At 41.3% G+C, this 20,595-nt stretch overlaps 1 protein-coding gene across 5 annotated transcripts in view; it reads left to right on the top strand.

The window, feature by feature from the left end:
* The first annotated feature begins 2,876 nt into the window (after positions 1–2,876).
* map7d1a (MAP7 domain containing 1a) overlaps positions 2,877–20,595 on the top strand; it is a 30,965-nt gene continuing 13,246 nt past the window's right edge. For 3 of the 5 annotated variants that reach the window (XM_028426183.1, XM_028426181.1, XM_028426180.1), the window contains exons 1-4: positions 2,877–3,242; positions 14,759–14,959; positions 17,623–17,691; positions 18,274–18,294. In XM_028426183.1, coding sequence (XP_028281984.1) covers positions 3,173–3,242; positions 14,759–14,959; positions 17,623–17,691; positions 18,274–18,294 — 361 coding nt within the window. In that variant the 5' untranslated portion in view covers positions 2,877–3,172. The remainder of the gene's footprint in view (positions 3,243–14,758; positions 14,960–17,622; positions 17,692–18,273; positions 18,295–20,595) is intronic. The other 2 variants (XM_028426184.1, XM_028426182.1) reach the window with 1 other exon arrangement.

The following is a 20,595-nucleotide window of genomic DNA, read 5'->3' as shown; positions in this document are numbered from 1 at the left end:
GAGATGATTCAGACCGAACAGTACTCCTTTTCCCAGCACCCCAGAGAGAAACACAAAGAAAGAGGCAACTCTCCCACACTCCATCTCTGCCCGCACCTCTGCGCACATTTTTACCAAGTGTGACATGTGATGTAGAACATGATTAAATCACACTAGAGGAAACAAAAGACAACATGGCTGTAAGTTATTTGAACTTTCAGGCCTCCCTGCAGGTGCTGGTGACCTTTTGCCCTGCTAACTCCAGATAATGGTGTGGTAACAGGAACGGTGACACTTTCTGAAACCTGACAGAAACCAAGCAAACCCAACTCTAGTGACATCACTCAAGTGTTATAAACGTCACAATACATTAGTGCAAACAAACACATTTCTGCCGTAAATCAATCATAGTTAATAATATCCACTGTTCCTTAATGCTGCTCTGTGTATTATTCAGTAGTCTATACCATGGGCTGGGTCAGCGCTCTCTGGGGAGATTCTAAACATTCCTGCTATTGTCATTTCATTACCAGGATGAGGGTTACCCTTGCCATTCACAGTAAGATGACCTCTAGACATAATGGCGATGGCGACCATCCTCCTTGGAACAGAAAGTGTGAAGAGTTCATTCTGAGCCTTGAAGTATGTTTGAAAGCTGTTCAGTTTATATGCAGATTTTTCAGCAACTGTTTCATGGATGGTCCTAAGTTGGTTTTAAAATACAATTAAAGCCACAAAAGCAATGTCTCTCTCCAGAATTCATGCCATAGTTACTCCAAGGAAATCCACAGATAGTAAAAGAGGTGCGAAGGAAATGTCACAACAGGTTTTTCAAATACTTTACAGATAAACTCAGATAAGGTCCCATATGATCTGTTACTGAATCCCCTTCCCCCTTTCATCTTTTCTCTGCATTACTGCCTCTCTTTTTGTGATGTGTGCTTACTGATGCAATCATGTTCTGTCTGTAATGATTTTGTTTTCAGTGTTCTTCTCTAAGTGCCTTCATTCAATGCATGAACTGTTTACAGCAATCAAAGGCAGTTTAATGAGATCTGTGTGTGTGTGTTGTGGTATGAGGATTGTTAACAAGGAGCACAGCTGCAGCTCTCAAAATCAAGTCCTTTCTTGAGTCCTGAAGGATGGACAGAAGAGGAGGGGACTTCTCCACTTCCTGTGTGTAGAAGTGGCTCAGTAATGGAGATAATACAGGCTTATGAGTTACTGACAAAGGCTGCTATGAATTAAAGCAGTTTCCATTACTTATTGTGTTAGTCTGCAGAACTATCTGAAGTCAAGCAACATTTCAACACATCAAGCAACAGTTAATGGTGCTATTTCTTTTCCCTGATTTGCATCCATCTTACTGTGAATGGCTCATTAACACAGTGAGGTATGCAGACGTGTGGTAAACATAGTGCTTTTATCCCCAGCACTTTAATCATCCCATCAGACTGCTCAAGTACCTCTAGTGTGCTGAGTTTCTCTTTGTGACCCCGCCCAATATTTTTAAGGTGCAGTCATCTTTTTTAATGTTAAAGCTTAAAACCATTTCCAGATGTTGATACATGACCTTTATGTGCATTTTATCCCCCCAAATATATTATTTGGTTGTGTGTACATGTTACAGTGAAAGTGTGTGCAGACATGTTGGCTCAAGAGCTTGGCATAGAAACAAGAATGAAAGAATAAAAAAGGCAGGAGAGTGTCAATATGTTGACTAATGAGGGAGCACAAAAGGTCTGTCTGCAGAGCAGTGAATGTTTGTGACGCATGTGAAGCATTTTATTTCATATGCTTCAATATTCAAAGGGCTGAAATTCATAACAAGAAACCATCCTTTATGATACTTTCAAGAGAATACGATACATTTATGGCTAAACAAAGCATTTTGTAAAGAAATCATTGATTTTTCATTTATGTTTCCTTTACTTGATGGAAGTCAACACACATATTTAACACTCTCTTACTTTGACTAAAGTTCTGCAAATTCAGCCACACACACCACTGCACACCCAACCCCCTGCTTACTTCAACATCCCCCCGCTTTCCAGTTGCAGTGACAGGTGGCTCTTGGGGGTTTGGGTGAACACAACTCAACAGCTGCACAAAAGAACCCCACTAAGTTCCCTTTTGACAGGGTGTCCCCTCTCAAGCGTGCCGGTCACCCCCCTGGCCCAAGCTCACCCCACCAAACCACCACCTCCTCGGCAGATGCTCTGATGGATCCACAGGTGGTAGACGAGAAGGCACGCCGCTGTCCTGTTATCAAAGATCCATTATATGTTGCGTTTTATGATATTTAGGTGATGCAGCGTAATTTCTTTACACTCACTGTGGATATGTGTGAAGCTAATAATTTGTTGGATTAAAATCCTAAATTCTTCACCTTCTTATTGTGGATGCATGGGATATATATGCTAAACATTTCCTGCAGACTGTGTGTATCATGTTGATTAAAATAAGTGGTTTAATTCAGATTATTATATTATAACATATATAAATGAAATGAAAAGTGCTTTAACTATTTGTTGAGTGATACATCACACAGCACACCACACATGTTCACTACACGTATGTTTTCCCAGGAGAAGGTTTAGGTTGAACTGTGAACCTGCTTGTAGTTTTGTGGGTGTAAGAACAAACCACCGCACCGGGGGAGATGCAGTTTTTTTCCCATACAAAATGAATCGGTGGCTTTGCTATAAAGCAATAAATATGGAAAACTTTGATGTTATTAGAAACGTCAGATGACTCACACAACATTGAATTTAGGCTATGTTTATGAAAAAGCACCACGAGTTCTTGCTGCACCCCGTTTTTGTAATGGTACAGTCCGACTGGGAGGCCAGTGGGGGGATCGTCCGCACGAGCAGAGCATCAGCTGTGGTCGCGGAGTGAGAAACTTCTCTCCCTCCTCCTCCTGTCGCTGCTGCTGCTGGAGTTCCGTCTCCCAAATTCCCCGGGACACTTCTTTGTAATTTAACTTATCCGAGCAGCCGCTGCGGCCGGTCTACAGCGCTGCTGCCGGTGGTGTTTTTTTTATACTTTAGTTTTATGTGCACGGTCGCCGCAGGATCTTCTGACCACTTGGTTTAGTTTTCAGGCAGCTGGAGTGACTCGACCAAGTTTCCCCCGTAAATCCTGCCTGAGGAATGAGAGCGAGAGGAAGAGCCGAAACTCGCCTGTTTGAATGAACAAAAGAACAGAAAGCGAGCGAAGCGCCGCCGGAATGGAGGAAAACACTCTGCCAGCAGCAACATGTAAGTGTCTGCGAGATGTTTGAATTGTTTCACGACGGCTTCGTCACGTTGTGTCTGAATGATTTGCAGCACAGTTTGCAGATAGAGTCTGTCCATTGATCGTGGAGCCAACCTTCCTGTGTGGCTCGCTGTAGAGGTGATTTATCAGTTTCATGATATAAACAAAACGCCGGTCTGACCGTCAGCTGACTGCTGATAGCTGCCTCTTCAGATTAATGTCCCATCCATCGCAGAGAGCCTCGGCCATGAGGGTTATAATAACACAATTTGCGCTAGATGAGGTAATCTCACTAGTCCCATCCCATCCCCCTCCTTATGTTATCTTTAGCTCTCTCTAACATGATGCAGTCACAGGCGGTCAGGCATCCCTCGCTGGTTCTGCTCTACCAGAGGATGTGTCTCCAAATTCAGCTTGTGCACAGGTGCAGTGGTCATTTTCTGCTGGTGCATCCTGAAATCTGGGACATTTAATTGGATCAGCTCAGGACCAAAGTGCAGGATGAAGAGTCTGCATCACACTCCAGCCAGATCCGACTTACAGATTTATATGTGCAATTACAAACTTAAGTGATCTCATGATCATACAGTTCAAGGCCAATGTATTCCCATTAACCCCTAACAAAAGAAAGAGAATACCCAAGTTGGTCATCTGCCAGTGTGCAAGATACTTTTCTTTGGGACAATGTTTGAATGTCTATGCATCTGCCTGTTTCTGGAAATAGAAGGGGACACACAATGCGACCTCCTCTTCCTCAGAACAAAAAAAAAACTTCCTTCCTGCTGACTGGGGGCTTCATGGAGGGAGGTCAGCTTGTTTTGGCTCGGCATCAAGCAGAAGGAGATGCATGCTCCACCCTCTTTGTGGGAATCTTAACCAGTAGGCTGGAGTAAATAACAATGTGTTATGACTGAAGAGGCATCGTCATCATCATCATATGTGTTCTGACTCACAGCCAAAGTCTGACATCACGTCTCACTCATGCTTCATGTGATTTACAGTCTGTAAGCCAGATTGTTATGGTATTGGCATTTTTCAGCTGTCTGATGAGTAAGAGAGCCAGATGGGTTGGAGGTAGAAAGTTATGACCTTTTGCACATGCAATAGTTATCAATTGTTGGACAGTGGCACAAAAATCCACAAACATCTGGGTTTTACTTTTAGTGAGAAACGGCACGATCTGCATGTAAAACTTCTCTGCAGTGGTCACAGTTATTTGTCAGAACTGCAGCTGCAATGTCGTCATTTCTCAGCCCTGGAAGTTGCTGCCTGGCCATACGACAGGAGATAGATGTCTTTAATAGTACAAGTGTCAGTCAGTCAGGTCAGGATTCTATTGATGGGGAAGAGAGGGTGCAGGCACACTTTCTTGCCTTCTGAGAGAATGTCAGAAAACATCTGTGACCAACAACACCTGAAAGCACTTGAGCAGTTGGAACAACCTTTCTTTCCTTTTTGAACCACTAGAGGAAGCTCACTTGATCGGTTCAGCTTGGAACTGCTGAAAGCTTCATCTGGCATTGTGAAAATCTGCAGTCAGGACTTTTGAAGAGCTTCTAATCCTTCCTTTCAGTTTAAGTTTCTCTTCCTGAGCTCTTTGCTCTGCTGCTGCTCTGTCTGGTCATCCTCTTTTATGTGGCCACTTGAGAAGAAGCTATTTATTTTGCCTTTAAGATTTACAATTTGTACCTCATGCCAGAAGGATTAAATTGTTCCTATCTTAAAGGAGGATTGAGATGCACTAGGAGTATGGTGAAGCGGTTTTACCACAGTCACAATCAGGCCTCAGTTCACTGACAGGGATACAGATTATAGTGTAGTCCTTTAGGTCTATTGTGTAATAAAGGAGAATACACAAGCTTTGGCTGTCAAGCCTGTAATGAACAGAGCCACATTTTCAGCCACAGCAGTTGTTATGTAATCAGGGGAATACGTACGACTGCGTCCCAGTTTCCAAGCTGCTGTTAGCGTCTTTGTAAATTAGCAGAGGGCAGCAGCATCTCCCGAGATGCACCTCCTAATAATGGATCCAGAGAGGGGGAGTCTTTGTTTTTGTGCAGGATTAACTGTTGGCATGTGTGTCATAAGAAGATGTTTTCATGTTCTCCAGATGATATCACACATGTAAAATCACCCCAGTAAACATAAACATGCTTCAACACTACATAGATATGAACTTTGAGCAGGATTTGCTGTACTGTATTCATTCATAATCATTAAAACTCCCCCTTGGTGCTTGACAATTTAAAGTTTAAAGCAGTTTCTTTTGTAAAATTAATAATTGATCAGAGGCAGCAAATAAAATGTAGCACATTACATTCTGCTTTTAATCTCATTTTTACAGTAGTGGGTTTGGCACGCAAAGAGGACCAATCTATGAGTGGGCGCCACCTTGCTTAATCCATTTAATTCAGCATATGAAGCTGCAATCACAGATTATGTTGTCAATCAAATGTCTCTTTTTCTTACCCAAGCAGTTTAATCTCTATAACCTTTTTAATAAGGCAAACTGCATGCATGGCAGAATGGATTAAAAAGTAAAACGGATAACTGTCGGAAGATAGTACTTTTTCCTTTGGTGTGTAGGTTCACCAATTGTTCCTGTAACTATAAGCAGGGTTCCCACATGTTCAGATGTGTTCGGAGCTTACGATGAGCACATTTAAGTGAAAGAAGAGAGAGAGAACAGAAACATCTGAGTCACAGAAAACTGACTGAAGTCATGCCAGAACTGTGGCACTGAGGTCTGCTCTTGAAGCTGCAGTGCAGTAGACTGTTGTTCGGGCTCCTTTGTGCTCTCAGTCATACTGGATGCAAATTGAGACATTGATAAGGTTTAAAAGCCCAGGTTGCAAAGGTGTTCACATCATATTGCTTTGCAGTGGTGAAGCTAGAATTACAATGAGACATCAAGTATACTGTCAATACTCTAAAATCCAAATTGAAAGTTGGCACTTAAACTGCACAGTTGCTGTTTTGTTTTGCTTCCAGCTAAAAACAATGTCACTGTAATAATGCCTAAGGGGAAATTGTATTCATGCCATGCATAGATTTAAGAAAGGAAATTTAAGAGTTCAGCTCCCCACAAAAAAGGTTGCATCACGTCATTGTTGGTCCATGCTATAGCATCCAGATGATGTAAACACCACACCACCCTGACAATGAACTCTCATAAGGGAATAGAGCTGGATCTCTAGCACAGCACTCTGGAATGGCAAGTAATGAGAGCACTTCACATCAGGCAGCACTCAAAGTGTGTAAACTCTCAGCCCGACACACATTAGCTGTTGAATGTAACAATCAGCGTCTGTACACCCACATGGTTCATGTTTGTCCTCCATGATAGACCCTCATGTCAGACGCTATGTTTGGCTAAGTTGTCTGCCCTTGAACCATCTCTAATAAGTAATTCACTCAATTTACTCTGCCCCATTATGCATGTTATTAGTCACACATAGAAACGACTGGGGGCTACAGTTTGAACAGATTAGCCTCTGAAATGAGATGGTTGTTGTTACTGGCATATGTCTAACTTTAGGAATGCTTTTTAAGACTGTCTTCACCTCTTCAGCTCCCTTTGTTCTTTTCCTTATAACAAGACCCTTTGATATATAATAGAGCTGATGTTTCAGACAGATATGACTCAGGGACCACCTGTGATTACTTTTGAGGTGCAGGTAGTATTTTTTTTTTATTAGTGCACAGGGTACACTCCAGTTTGGCTAGACCGTGTGATAGAGATGGAGAGTTCAAATACACAAATATGGGAGACTTAGAAATTGCATTTTTTCAATGATATTTGATTAGTGCCCCAGAGAAATGATGAATCAAAGACAACAGTGCAAAGCAGTCAGTAGACAAAGGCAATTAAAAGTGCCTTATATTATGCATTAAATCACATCAATGACAAAAAGTTACTGTGCAGATTTCGCAGCTGGGTAGAGAATGGGTTCATGTTACCACTAATTAAAAGCAGACGAAGCCAAAGCAGCACACACATGTGCTACTTGAAAGTCATCTGCTTTTCCTAAGCCCTTACTGTCTGAGTCTGGACTGTGGGGTTCATTGATGCTGCAGTGCAGGAGTCGAAATTTATTGTCAGTCAGCGGTACCTCCCTTCTCCCTGGGACACCAGAGGAAGGACAAGCAGGCGGGAAGTCTTGATTTGGATTGTGTCAGTTGTTCCTACTACCACCTCCATCAGGTCTGAAAATATCTCAGACTTGACTGCTTGCTCTCTGGTCATCTAAAAGTTCCAGTCACCAGACCTACATGCTAATATTAGAGCAGTCCCTGCTCTGTTAAAGGGCATACTTCTTACAGTGTAAACACACACCTTGATCTCTCTGTTCCTCAGCAGGTGCTCCATATGTCATCCTAAACTAACATTTGACCCAGTTTCAGTATATTGCAGGTTTCTGTTTTTGTGGATAAAAGCATTTCAACCCAGTGGGACTGGAAGATCGCCTCCTCTTGGCTGTTATTATGAAACCTGTGAGTGGACCCTGTTGGCAGCAAACTAGTTCAGGGTTTTTATGCATGGAGACAAAAATCCAGTTAATGATAACTGTTGGGTATAATTGTACGTTGAAGAACCTTTAGATTACTGCTTTGGGTAAATCTTCGCTTTAGGTATTGTTTTGAAAATAACTATATTGAAAAAAATGACAAACAGCTCTGTGAACTATGTTTGAAAAAGACACATTCAGCTACAGCAACTCAACTGAATGAATGTTCCCAAATATGATTCAGATGCAGGAAAGGACCAAACTCGACCTGTAAGTTTATGGTGTTGCAACAGCCATAAACATAGTCAGGAGGCTTTTGATATAATGAGGTCTAAAGTTTTAAAGTCTTGACTTACAGTAGTAATCATGTCATCTTTTTTTATTCTTGAGTGTTGCTTGAGCAGAGAGCTGAGATCTGTGGCTAAGATGGAAAAGACATGTTGTGTTTACTGACAGGACAAGAAAAAGGGGACTAAAATTAATGTGTCCTGGCTGCTGATTGATGCTGGAGCCAATGAACACTGTGCAGAGTCACATGACCTGGATGTGAATGCTGATTGTACCCTTTTGCATTGCAGACCAAAGCCAGAAATCTGTGTCTTAGAGGTGTTCTTTTAATCCAAAAGTATTATGAGCTGTGAACCATTTTTAGGTAGGTCTGCTCTTGGACTGTGTTAACAGGCAAGGAGAAACATAGTCATTTTCCCAACCCCCAAAAGGAGCCTAAAGCTGGTTGCCAGGAGTGACAGACTGGCATGCCTGTAAACTGCTTCCATTTATAAAAAGCAGCGTGCGCGGTCCAAAATCCGTCCCTTGTCATCTGATGTAATTCAGAGCGGCTTGAGTTTGGTGGTGCTTGACACATTCGTGCACTTCTTGTCAGACCGGTCTAGGCTCTGGGTTGCTTATCCATTTATGCTGGGGCCTGCTGGTGGCAGCAGCAGATGCAGGGTCTCCAGGGAGCCGCTGCTAGTTCAGATAAGCAGTGTCTTTCATCAACGCAGTGGCATTGGCACATAACACTGGTGAAAGGGGAGTGAAGTAGCTAAATGCCTGGCATTGTCTGGGCCAGGTGATGGCATGAAAGCTGCTGCAGTCACTGACACACATTAGCATTCATTGGTCAGTTGACATGCAGTGAGGGTATGCTGTCTTTTGATGGGTCTTCAGTTTTGTCGGTTGGTGTGTGGAACCTCTTTTTGTCTGTAATAGGCAGCTAATATCTGGTTAGTGGGTCAGTTTGCATCTGATGTGTTTTTCATTTTGGTCGATTAAATCATAATTATTCCCCCTTTTTCCCCCAAAGAAAGATGATTAATAATCTTTTACTTGGAATACTTGTGTTTTGAAAGTGATGGGTTGGTTGTAGTCTGTTGGTCAAAAAAACAAGATTTCCTTCTTTCAGCTTCTAAAATGTGAGAATATGCTGCTTCAGCATATTTAGTCTGACTAAAGGTAATTTTCTTTCTATAAAAAACTGCAGGGTCCAGTTGTATGGAAACTTTAGTCTTTAAATACTCTCACCCACACACAGAGTCTGGTCTGGCATGGAGTCACTACTTGTTGTTTACACTGTGCTTCCTGTGTGTCTGGGCCCCCTTGCCCTCTTACATCACCCTATTCGGTGCCAGAGAGACACAGCGGGGTGATGGGTGATGGGTTAGAGGGGTAAGCAGTGAGGTAGTTCATTAGTCCCCCTGGTTCATCCCAAATGAGATGCGGATCCATTGTCTGTGTGTTCTCGGAGTTCCTCTTTTCTTTTTTTGTTGCTGCCCTTTTCCCTTTCTAGTCTTTTGATTCCACTCTCAATACAGTTTCCTTACCTCTTTTTGGCTTATTTACATATCCTCTGTGAATGTGATATATTTCCATCCTGTTTGCCAGTTTGTTTTAGTTTTTTTTATAAGATTAGGTGTATTCAGATTTTCTAAATCTCGGTATTAGAAGCCTTTAGTGCATTTTGCTAGTTCTGTGACAGTGAGGTCATTTTTTCTTGTCTGTCTGGTAGTGGTGTGCTTAGGAAGGAAGCTCTTGGCTTTATAAATATTTCATGTCTTGCCCTATATTTTTACCCTGCCTCTTGGCAAGACTTTGTCAAAGCTCAGGATGTTGTACAGCAATTGTAAGCTGAATTTATTTTTACAAGCGTAATCTTATATAGTCCACTTTGGGAGAGTGGTTTTCTGTCACACTTCTATGTATTTACTGCTTTAACATTTCTTCCCTGAGCTGTCATAGTTTGCTGATTCTGTCATGCAGTGGATCGTGTGTTTTGCTGTGCTTTACAGAGCACAGAAGCTTTTGTTGCACAGTGAGGTCGATGAACAGGTAGAAAAACAGCAGTGTGGGTTATTGTCTGAACAGCTATGCACGGTGCAGACACTGCAGCCTATATACTTGTTGTGATGAAAGAGTTTCTGTAGTCATGTGCACACATGTTGTTCCAAGGACATACTGCAGCCTCTCTAGCCTCTGCTTCAGTTTCCCTCATTATGGAATGCTTATTGTTTAGACAAACACATTTATACTGTCATTATTAAAATAATGAAACAATAAGGGCTCTTGTACAGGGTCCTGCAGCTTGAAGAGGTAATTTATTTAGTGTTTTTGGCAATCTATGAAGAAACTGGCTGTGTGTTTATAGACCACAAAGTAATATGCTGTGAAATTGGATTTCTGCTAAATCACATTTTGTGTTGCAGTATTACCAGTTGTCCCAGTTTTAACTTGACCCACAATGTCATCAGCCAAACTGTAAAGCTCTTAATTCCTGTGTGACAAAAACCTTTTTCAGAAACTGTGCTCTATTTTGAAATCAGCATTTGTTTCCCAATACTGTACTGTGTATTTGGTCCAAACCGACAAGCTTCTCAGTGGGGAAAGGCACTGAGTCTGTGCTAATTACCTGCTGCTGCTCCTCAACCTGCCGTTCTGCTCCCACAGTGTGCTCATGCATGCATGCATGCATACACCTACTTCTGCAGGGGTTCCTTTACCATTTCTGCTGACTTTTAAAGATATCTTAATTCAATTGTATCACTTTTTTTGCATGTAAATGGGTTTAGCTGAGTGCCCCAGGCATTGTGCGACACCTGCTGCAGAGAGGCCCCATAGGTGGTTTGGAGAGTGACGGTGTGATGTGTGATGTTCAAACAATGATCACCCACAGCATGCCACAGATTCCTCAACCTCCTCTGACCCGCTTTGTAAGGGTCTCTGGGTTGTCATTTGATATGCAGGAAGGGAGCAAGACAAAGAAACTAGGACGTCACACGGCATTTTAAATTTAAATTAAAAATTTTTTTAAATTAAATTTAGGTTTTTTATGTGTCTTTTCATTTTAGAAGCCTCAGTGTTACAGACTAATCTGTGAAATCAGTATGACACATGCTGAAATCTGTAGCCTCTCAGTGTGAGGTTTCATCAGGCATGTGAAATAGTGACCCAGCAGTGCTGTGTATTCCTTCCAATAATGCTGCTAACTAAAGTGTTTTCCCATGTTAATGCTTGATGTAGACTCCAGTGATTTATGAATATGAATAATGTAAATGATGTCACAAGCGGGCAGTCTAATGGCTTTTGGCTGTATCCTCCCCTGGGTGCATTTCCTCAGGGGAAGCTGGAGTGTAAATATGGCAAAGAGGATGCAGTTACTGAGGTGATGCAAGCAACCTCCTGTGACATACTTTCTCTGTTGTTCGTGAGACATAATAGAATTAGCCTGGTATTTCTGTTTGAGCAGTGATTTCACACTTAATGAGAACATTCTGTTTTATAACAACTGGATGATTTAATTAGGTTTGCTCAGGTCGTGTTTTCGTTTTTCAGCCAGAACATGAAGTTCATAGATGGTCGAGTTGGATCAGTGACAGAGATTTTGTAATTCAGTCCGTCTGTGCTGCAATTATTTAAACATTAAACTTAAAGGGACCGCCTGAGGGTTTGTTTGCTGTGTGAGGTCACTGCTTGGAGGGTTTTCGAAACAGAATGTCAGCCAAGGACAGAAAACTGTCTCTAAATTAGTAATTAAACTGCTATACTACAATAGAGCAGAATTCATTGTTGTTTTTTATGGTAAATGTGCCCTGTGGTGGCTTTTTGTAAACACAGTGTTAAAGGTACAGTTTGTTAGAAAATATGTGAAGATGTTCTCTCTACAGCCTTCATTGTATCCTAGCTGGTGCTTTTGTATTTCGTAACTATCCTTTATTTTTTTTACATTGCAGTGAATATATGAATAAATGACACATTTTTGATAAAAGCATTTATCTTTATTGTTAGTTAGCACATGGCTAAATATAGAAGCTCATAGCAAGGTTGATTAAATTATTGGTTGTATAATTTATAACCCAGTCAATTGATTGAATAATCAACTGTCAGTCATCAATTTAATTTAATGGTACATGGATATCAGAGTAATCTACCAAAGCCATGGCATGAGTACAGCAGGTCATCTAAGTACCAACCTGCATCGCATGAGCTGCTGCTGGATAAGACATACAATCTCACTTGATGTACAGGACAACACAACGTAGCATGCAAACTTCAGTAAATATTTTATAGATGACTCTTCGTCACTATGTCCTAGCTGCTATTTTGGTAAAACATTTTGAATTAAACAAGCTTACAGAACATTCAAACAACAGCCAGGTACATGTATCACTCTCAGCACTGTTCAAAACTATTCTCTCAATGAATTTTAGAGAATTGCATTTGCAATTGTAATGTGCTCTGAAAGTTTAAAGTTTTTCTCATGTTCTATAACTTTCATTCACTTAAACTCTCGGTCTTCTTTTCTATACTCTGTCCTCTCAGTTATCTGTTAGCTCAGGCCGAGCGCTGCATCAATCAGCCCTTGTCTGAGTCTCTTGCTACGCAGCAGCAGTCCTCTCCCTCAGCTCTCATCCATTTTCCACCAGACAGCTTCAGGTTTCATTGGTATTCATTGTCACTGCCACCTACATTCCACAGAGTATGTTACATTCTCATTCTCTTCATCATTGAGAGTATAGATCACAGTAATTGTCTGACCAGCCACATGCAGTCCTGTCAGCCCAGTCAATTCTTTTCAGCTTCAGATCCCAGGTGTGCAGAAAAGTGATCGCAAGATATGAGTCAACACAATACTCCTCTGTCAGAGCAGCACTTGCTCCTATCACCTTTGGTCCCCGAGCTGTCATTTCTGCCCTCAGGGGTCTCTGAGGGTCTCTCTATATTGTAGGATGGTGAATCGCAGATGAGGGTGGTATGATTCAGCACTGAAGAAGTCACAATGTCCTGAGATTCTGTTTAACGTTATTTGTTTGCAAAAATGTTGCAGGGACATTATTAAATCTTTCGTTCATTATTAAATCTCCTCCTATAAAAATCCAGGAGGGGAACAGGGACACAAAAAGCAAGAACAGTCAGTTTTATTGGATTTAGCTTAAAATGTGTTGTATTCTATTTTTATTTTCTTCTAAACACACGCTTGGCTCCTGCTGTTAAACTTTTTGTTTTTACCACAATGCATGTTTTTGCTCTGAGCAGATTCCACTGTTCATCTTCTACTCTCAGTTCATCTCACTCCCATCCCCTCCTTCCTTTCCCCTCTTGCTGTCATTGCAGTGTTTTGGCTGCTGTCCTGTTGCCATGCAGAGACCACAACAATGGCCTCTCTCTGTCACACCACATCGCTTCCTGAGGAATGCTTATTTAATAGTGGCATGCTTTGACAGGGGAAACGCAGCGTCTTGTCTCCCAGCTGAAGTCTTTCATAGACTCCTAACTGCCCATCAGGCTTTGTCCAGCTCAGGGTCATCAGCAGCCTCCATTTCCCAGACTGATGACATAGCCCTGTCTGTGTGCTGAGCTGGACTCAGACAATCTTTACTATGAGGCCTGATGTCTCTCTGAACGCTATGGAAGCATCTAATAGTGCAATAATAATCTTAAAAATAAAGTTTTACTTCAAAGGGGGCAGTTCAAAATGGCCCCAGCTGTTTAAGACTTGGTAAGCTCCCTGTACAGTAACACACAGAAAACTATAACCAATTTTCTTTGAAGTTGCACAGAATTGGTCTTGCTGTTCTTTAATGCAAACTGTTGAATAGCACAGCATTTTTATAGTAACTCTCCAGTGCAGTGACTGCCTCTGTGTGACAGCCCCCTGTGGTTTATGTTGTTTTTAGCCAAGCTCTGAATAATTTACAGCATGTTGCCCCAGTGTTTACCTTCAGAGACTATGCAGAAGAAATTGTGCCCCGACATGGTTCCACAGGGATACAGTGCTGAGTGGACAAAGCCAAGTGTCCCTCCCATGAGGGTCTTTGTTTGGCTGTCAGAGCCTGGGTAAACTAATGTTCAGGTAGAAGAATCAAGTTCAGCAGCTTGCCAAAATGTGAGTCATGGTGCTGTGAGTGAAGAACAGCTCGGCTATTTGATCAAATAACTCAAGAGAGCACAGATGACACACTGGTGAGCATAAAGAACCATATGAAACTACATTTAACTATTTAAACTCAGTAGGTGAATACTCTGATTCTGTTTTCCTAAGCTCTTCATTCACCTCAATAGAATTATCTGGATGCCAGAAAGCAATTACTGGGTTTCATTCTGCCAGAGATTCAGGCTATTTTGCTCAGGCCATTCTGTCGATAAATCAGTCTCAGAGAACAGAAATGGTATTAGCTGTGGAGTTGGAGGAGGCTCTAGACTAGACCATTGGCTTCTGAGCAAATGCCATTATCTCTGCAGCAGATAATGCTGCTCAACAACAAGAGAAACATTATGCAGTAACTGAGATATCAAGATTTCAAGAGCTGTTTCTTACACTATCTTTCACAGTGTTGACAGTTCTTCTTCCCCTCACAAGCGTTGACTCCACCTGCCATTTAAGGAATTTTACGTCACCCCCACCAAACAACTTTATAGGCTCAGACAAGAATGGAATGAAGACAAACTGGTTCTGTACTTTTCTTACCTTTTACCTCTTTGTAACTCATTTGTTTTTATTTTGTGTGTCGGTCCAGCTCCCTGCTCAGTTCTAAACACAAACCCTGTGAGGCCTGACCCAGAGGGGGAAAGCAGCCCCTCGAAGATGGACAGCGTCCAGAGGATGGAGTCTCCGGCTAAAAAAGACACAGACCGACTACTGGCTACACCCACGAAGTCTGACATCATATCTCGATCACCTGGTTCACCGGCATCACCGGCCCCAAGATCAAAAAGAGGTAAACAAGAACTAAAGCTTTTGAAGTGTCCATGTTACTTGGATAGATGTTTAGAGTGAAAAACCTATAATGGGCCTGACTTGATGTAATGCTCCGATAATGTCTCTTGAGGCAGTATTGGAATAATAATGACCACATGCTTTCAGACACAGGGTAAAAATCCAATAGAGTGGCTGCAGTTTATCTTTACTGAATATGTTAGGTGAGAACATTGGAGCTTTATGTGAAAAGAATTGAGGCAGAATCAAGTTAGTAACGAATGTATGTCTGTTAAATAGGGGCGGATGAGATTTGTTTAAAAAGAAGATGGCTAATTACGGCCATGTGCTGGTCCCTAATTAAAGGTGGGCTGAGGGAACCTGAATGGAAATTCCATTTTAAAGTGACGCCATGAAGGCTTTCAGTTTGACCCAGCAGTGGCACCGCAATTGTTTCCACAATGCCATCAATTGAACTCCTTGCAGTCACTGGCAAACTCTAAGGAGCATGTTTGAGGGTTTTTGGAGTGTAAGCCTCTTTTCTCTCTCTCCTCTTTATTCTTTATCCTTTAATCCATTCACTGTGGCCATGGTCTTTATTCCCTTAGCATGAGGTGATGGGGATAAACCTTTAAAGATCTGAATTGCTCCTGAAACTAAACACTGCTACCAGGTTGGATAGCTCCATATAGCCTTTGCTCTATTTTTTTCATTCAGTGGCAAAAGAGTGGTTGTCTCCAAAAATTCCAAAAATGACTCACACGTCCCTTTTGTCCTTCGAGTTCCTTTTCCTCTGGCTCTCTGAAGCTCATTACTTGTGAAAGTTGCACCATGCAAAGTGTATGATGAAGAGTAAAAGCACTCTGTGGCTCCTTAATTAGTGAAATGAAACGTTTAAGGCTTTGAGGTCAGCTGGGAGCTGCTTCTTAAGGCATGTTTAATTGTATTTTGTCACATCTCAGATATTTTTCCATGACAGCCCTGCTTGTATTGGTCGTTTACACTGTAATATAGCCTGTGTCAGAAGCCATAGTCTTGATGTTATTTCCTGTCTCTTCGGTGCGCTCAGAGTTGTCCTCCATCACACTACAGTTTGCTCTTCACTGCTCCTTTTGTACCCTAATTTAGACACAAATAAATATCAAAGCTGACATTTTGAGAAGTGTATGTGTGCACAGTCTGGAGTGCAGACACCTAGCAGTCTGTGTCTGTCTCAGTGCATGTGATTTTACCATTACAAACTGCAGCACATCGCATTGACCAAGACACGCACACGACCTTTCCATCGTCCTATAAATATCAAAGTGGGTCAGGAGTGCTGCGTGGCAGATTGTTTTGCTGTTTATGATTCATGCCTCCCCCTATTAGACAAAGCATGAGTTCCTTTGTGTTTGATGTTGAACATCTGGTCTGTTGAGATTGAGGATATGATGCAGTGTAAAGGCTTCGAGAAAGATTGTCGGTAGTTCCTAGTGGGGAACAAGTTATTTATGGTAACACACATAACACATCTATTGTATTGATGCCATATGATTTTACATGCATAAGCATGTAATGTGTAGAGATTTTAAGATCATAAGTTATAAGATTATTGGCAATTTAGTTTTTTGTTTTGTCATCAGCTGAATTGTCTTTAGTGTATAAATTTGCTAATTAACCTGTTCTTGCATCATTAGCCACACGAAAAATGTCAATCTTACGCTGACTGGTGTATTTGTAGATAACAATGTTATATCACAGTGATCTCTGATAATAATGTTTATCCAGATATTCTAAGGATGATAAAGGCAAAATAAAAATTCAGTTCTTCAGAGGAAGTAGCACCACTTATCATCAAAGGATGTAGTCTAAATTCTTGAAATGGCATGGCATTTCAGCAGCTTGTACTGCTGCTCCTCTCTGCTTCCTTTCACGGAGTGGTTCCTCTGAGGTATTTGGATGCAACGTTATGTGTGAGCACACATCTGAGATGCCATGCAGTGAAGAGATACTGTATATTTTAGTGACCCCCTCTAGTCATAACATATCTGAGTCAAACGTACACCCACATTAAAGTGCCTACCACATGTGACAGCCGTTACTGTAAAGAGATTGGCCTGCCCGGATAATTTTCTTCAAACATTTGTGTTTTTTCCTAAATCTAGAACATTAGCTTCGGGTCTCAGTCGGGGATGTGTTGACATTGTCACATTGCTTTACATGCATGTCTTTGTGGATACAGTTTAAAAAGCCTTATGACTTGGTTGCAGTGAAGAAAATATTTACTCACATTTTTATCTGTCAAAAGGCAGGTGCATCATGGTTGCCTCAGGACAGCTGATGGAGGGTGAAAATGCACTATTTACAAAATAATAAGACAGTAGACATAGTGGAAAAATCATTTATTAAGCATACATAATTATGTATTAAGCATAACAAGTGTCTTGTAGCTAAGGTGGGGTTGACTAACCAGCATTAATTGACTTCTTAGTAAGAGCTTTTTAATCATAATTGTTTATTTATGCTGTCATGAATGCCTCAACATTCTGCCTACTCCTCGATCTCAGTATTTTTTCTTGGTTTTGCAGTGGTTGCACATTTGTCTTCACCTGCTAGATAATACATTGTTATTTTTAATAAATGCAAATGTATCTGAGAAGTGTGTACTCACATATTCTCTGCCTCTTTCTCCCAACTTCATCTCAGACATCATGAAGTCAGACGAGAGGCAGAAGCTTGCAAAAGAGCGCCGGGAGGAGAAAGCCAAATATCTCGGTAAGTGGACTCAAGGGGAAGGGGTTGGTGGGAGGACATGCCTGTTACATAGGAAGAGAGCTCCCCCTGGTGTTGGGGTGGAAGAGGTTGTTAGTAGTTTGTTTTGCTACTGGGCAGCTGCAAATGGCTCGCACATGTCGAGCAGACACTTGGACAAGATAAAAGGGCAGGGTGGCTTCTGCAGAAAAATGAAAACATGCAAATGCCAGGCAACCATTTTGACAGAGGCAAATAAGCATCCATTTTCTGCATGCATGCTGAAATAGTCATTTTGGTATTGCATGTAGTTCGGCTCATCATGCTGTTGCTCACCTGTGCACAAAATGTGAAACAGATATTTTACCTGTTGACCAAAATAAAGCTTAACATTTGTTCTGAAAGCACAAAACCACTTCTATTATTTAATCCAACTTCTGACACTGTTTGCAGCACTGACACAGCTCTACTTGATGTGTCTCTGAGTTATTCATATTTTGTTCAACACATGGCCGTCACTTTATGACTTGGCTGCACGCAGACCGTGCACTGCTTTGCATGATTGACAGCTGCTTCTGTCTTCTCTCTCACCTTTTCTTCCTGCAGAAGAGCTCAGCAAGTTGCAAGGTAAGCCACTCACCTGTATTTATGTGGTGGTGGTGGTGGTGGTGGTGGAGAACTTTTTGTAATCTTTCTGTTTTATATGGATGTATCAACTTTGGATTCAGTATTTTATGTTTTTGTAGAATTGTTGGGCAATATACCAAAGTCTTCAGATCTATCTTTCCTTTATATCTTTCCATTAAACAGAGCAGAATGCAAAAGAATGAGTGCAGTAAAACTTTATTCAGTTATATTAAAATATATACAACATAAGAATATAAGGCTTTGGTCATATTGCCCAGCCATGTAGAGCTATTTCATTTATTTAGTGTTCATAATATTTATTTCTTTTCTTTTTAAAGGTGTCTTTTCGTTTTGCTATAACAACTTTCAACTAACTGTAGCACTATCCAAGTTTTGTCAACATGTCTTTTACAAAAGTCATGCAACTCCTAAAGACTGATCACATCAAGTATAAGTCCAATATTTTTAAACCACTGTTCTATTTTCCTATACTTTTGGGTCTTAATGGATGAATGTGAAAACTGAAATGCACACCACAGTCTGTTAAAAAGACATGTTTTGGCCAAGGTCTAAACACACAGAGCTAAATGTGTGTCTAACATGGGAAATCAGTCCCTGTCTGAGATCATTTAAAGTATACAAAGTGTAGCTTACCGATTTAAACATTAACATTGGAGTAAAGAGACCTACTGTGGGCAAAGTGGTGATCGGTTTATGTTATTTGTTATTTTGTTGGCCTGGTAGACTTTGCCCTGTGTGCATTTCACTGACGTTTTTGTCTCTGTTTAATCATTTTGACCCAAAAAAGCATGGGAATATAGGACCCAGGTTCAAAAATACTGGAATCATCTTCAACCACATTTGTATGTGAAGCTGATGTTAATTACTAGGGCACTAGTGGCGTGAGCCTGCCCTGAGTTTGAACTCTGTTCATTTACATTTCAAGCTGCAGGCACCAGAAAACTCTCTGGATTTTGAATTTAGAGATAACATGTTTGAACCACATGCCACAGAATGACTTTAATTACTAACTTACAGGAGAAATTGAAGGTGTTCAGAAACGAGTACAGCCAAATTTAACTTGGCTGTGAAATCTTGATTACACGTTTTTGGGACCAAACTGAAAAACCACTGAATTTTTTCTCAGTAAGAAAAGAATTCACATTTGTTTGTTTGTTTGCTAGATGAGACCCAGAGCTGTCTACTTTCCCTGTTTAAACGCATAATCTTCACACAACAAAGATTTTTTAACTAGTAGTTATCATACTTACGTTTAGTAATGCCTTGTTGTGTAGTCTTTCCCATGTTTGTGTTGGACACGCTTCACACTGCGGATCAGTCTAATTGGGTGATCACTAGGGCATGCCAGATGGTACGGGACTGATCTAATACTCTCAGTCAGACTAGGATAAAAGATGAGATCCTGCCAAATGTTGTGTTTACAATATCGGCTTAAAAGAAATCTTGCCATGTTACAAGATGTAGTAGTGTAGTAGAAAGGGCCTACATGCTGTAGCTCGTCTCTTATTAGAGCTGGTAAAGTCACATGTGGGACACACAGAAGCTTCTCTCCCGCCTTGTCTGTCTTTGGTGGGAATGTATAAATACTTCATATAGTGGGGGTTAGAGCAGCGCTATGGTAATGACTATTTAATGACCTTACTGTAGTAAGTCTGGATGCTGCTTGTCAGCACTGATCACAGTCAGGAGACCATGCAGGATGCATTTTGCAGAGGGCTTAGAAAAGCTTCAGGTTTGGACATCTGTTTACGATTTAAAGCTCTAAAATAGAAACATAAATGACTCATGATAAATGCCACTCTTGAATTATGAGCTGACAGTCATCAGACTAACTCCCACTAAGACCCCGGCCAAATTTCCAGCACATTTCATCCTGCAACCAGCAGCTATATTCTGGAAAACCATTACAACACACTACTGCTGCTGATGGTTGCCACACACTGTCCATCACAGACTCTAAGAGTGAGATCGAATTTGTTACAAAATGCATGTGGCTAAAAGGTTTCCCTGTGCGAAGGCAGGAAATGCTGCAGACACAGAAAAGTGATTAACCACAACAGAGGGCAGCCTCAGCTTGTCATCATGGCACAATACCAATTTATTATGAAACTGTTTCCATTACACTTTATTTATAGAGTTCTGTCCCCTAAAGCTTTGCATCACTGTGAAAGGTAGGGCGAAGGCGTCTCTTTCACATCGAGGCCATCAAGCTGCGACGCAGACTGCACCAGTTAATTTCTTTTGCTGCAAGGTGCTGGCAGGCAGCGCTCCCTTATAACT

This window comes from Parambassis ranga, chromosome 16, assembly GCF_900634625.1.
Source record: "Parambassis ranga chromosome 16, fParRan2.1, whole genome shotgun sequence".
NCBI classification, from domain to species: domain Eukaryota; kingdom Metazoa; phylum Chordata; class Actinopteri; family Ambassidae; genus Parambassis; species Parambassis ranga.
This window is presented reverse-complemented; position numbering and strand designations above follow the sequence as displayed.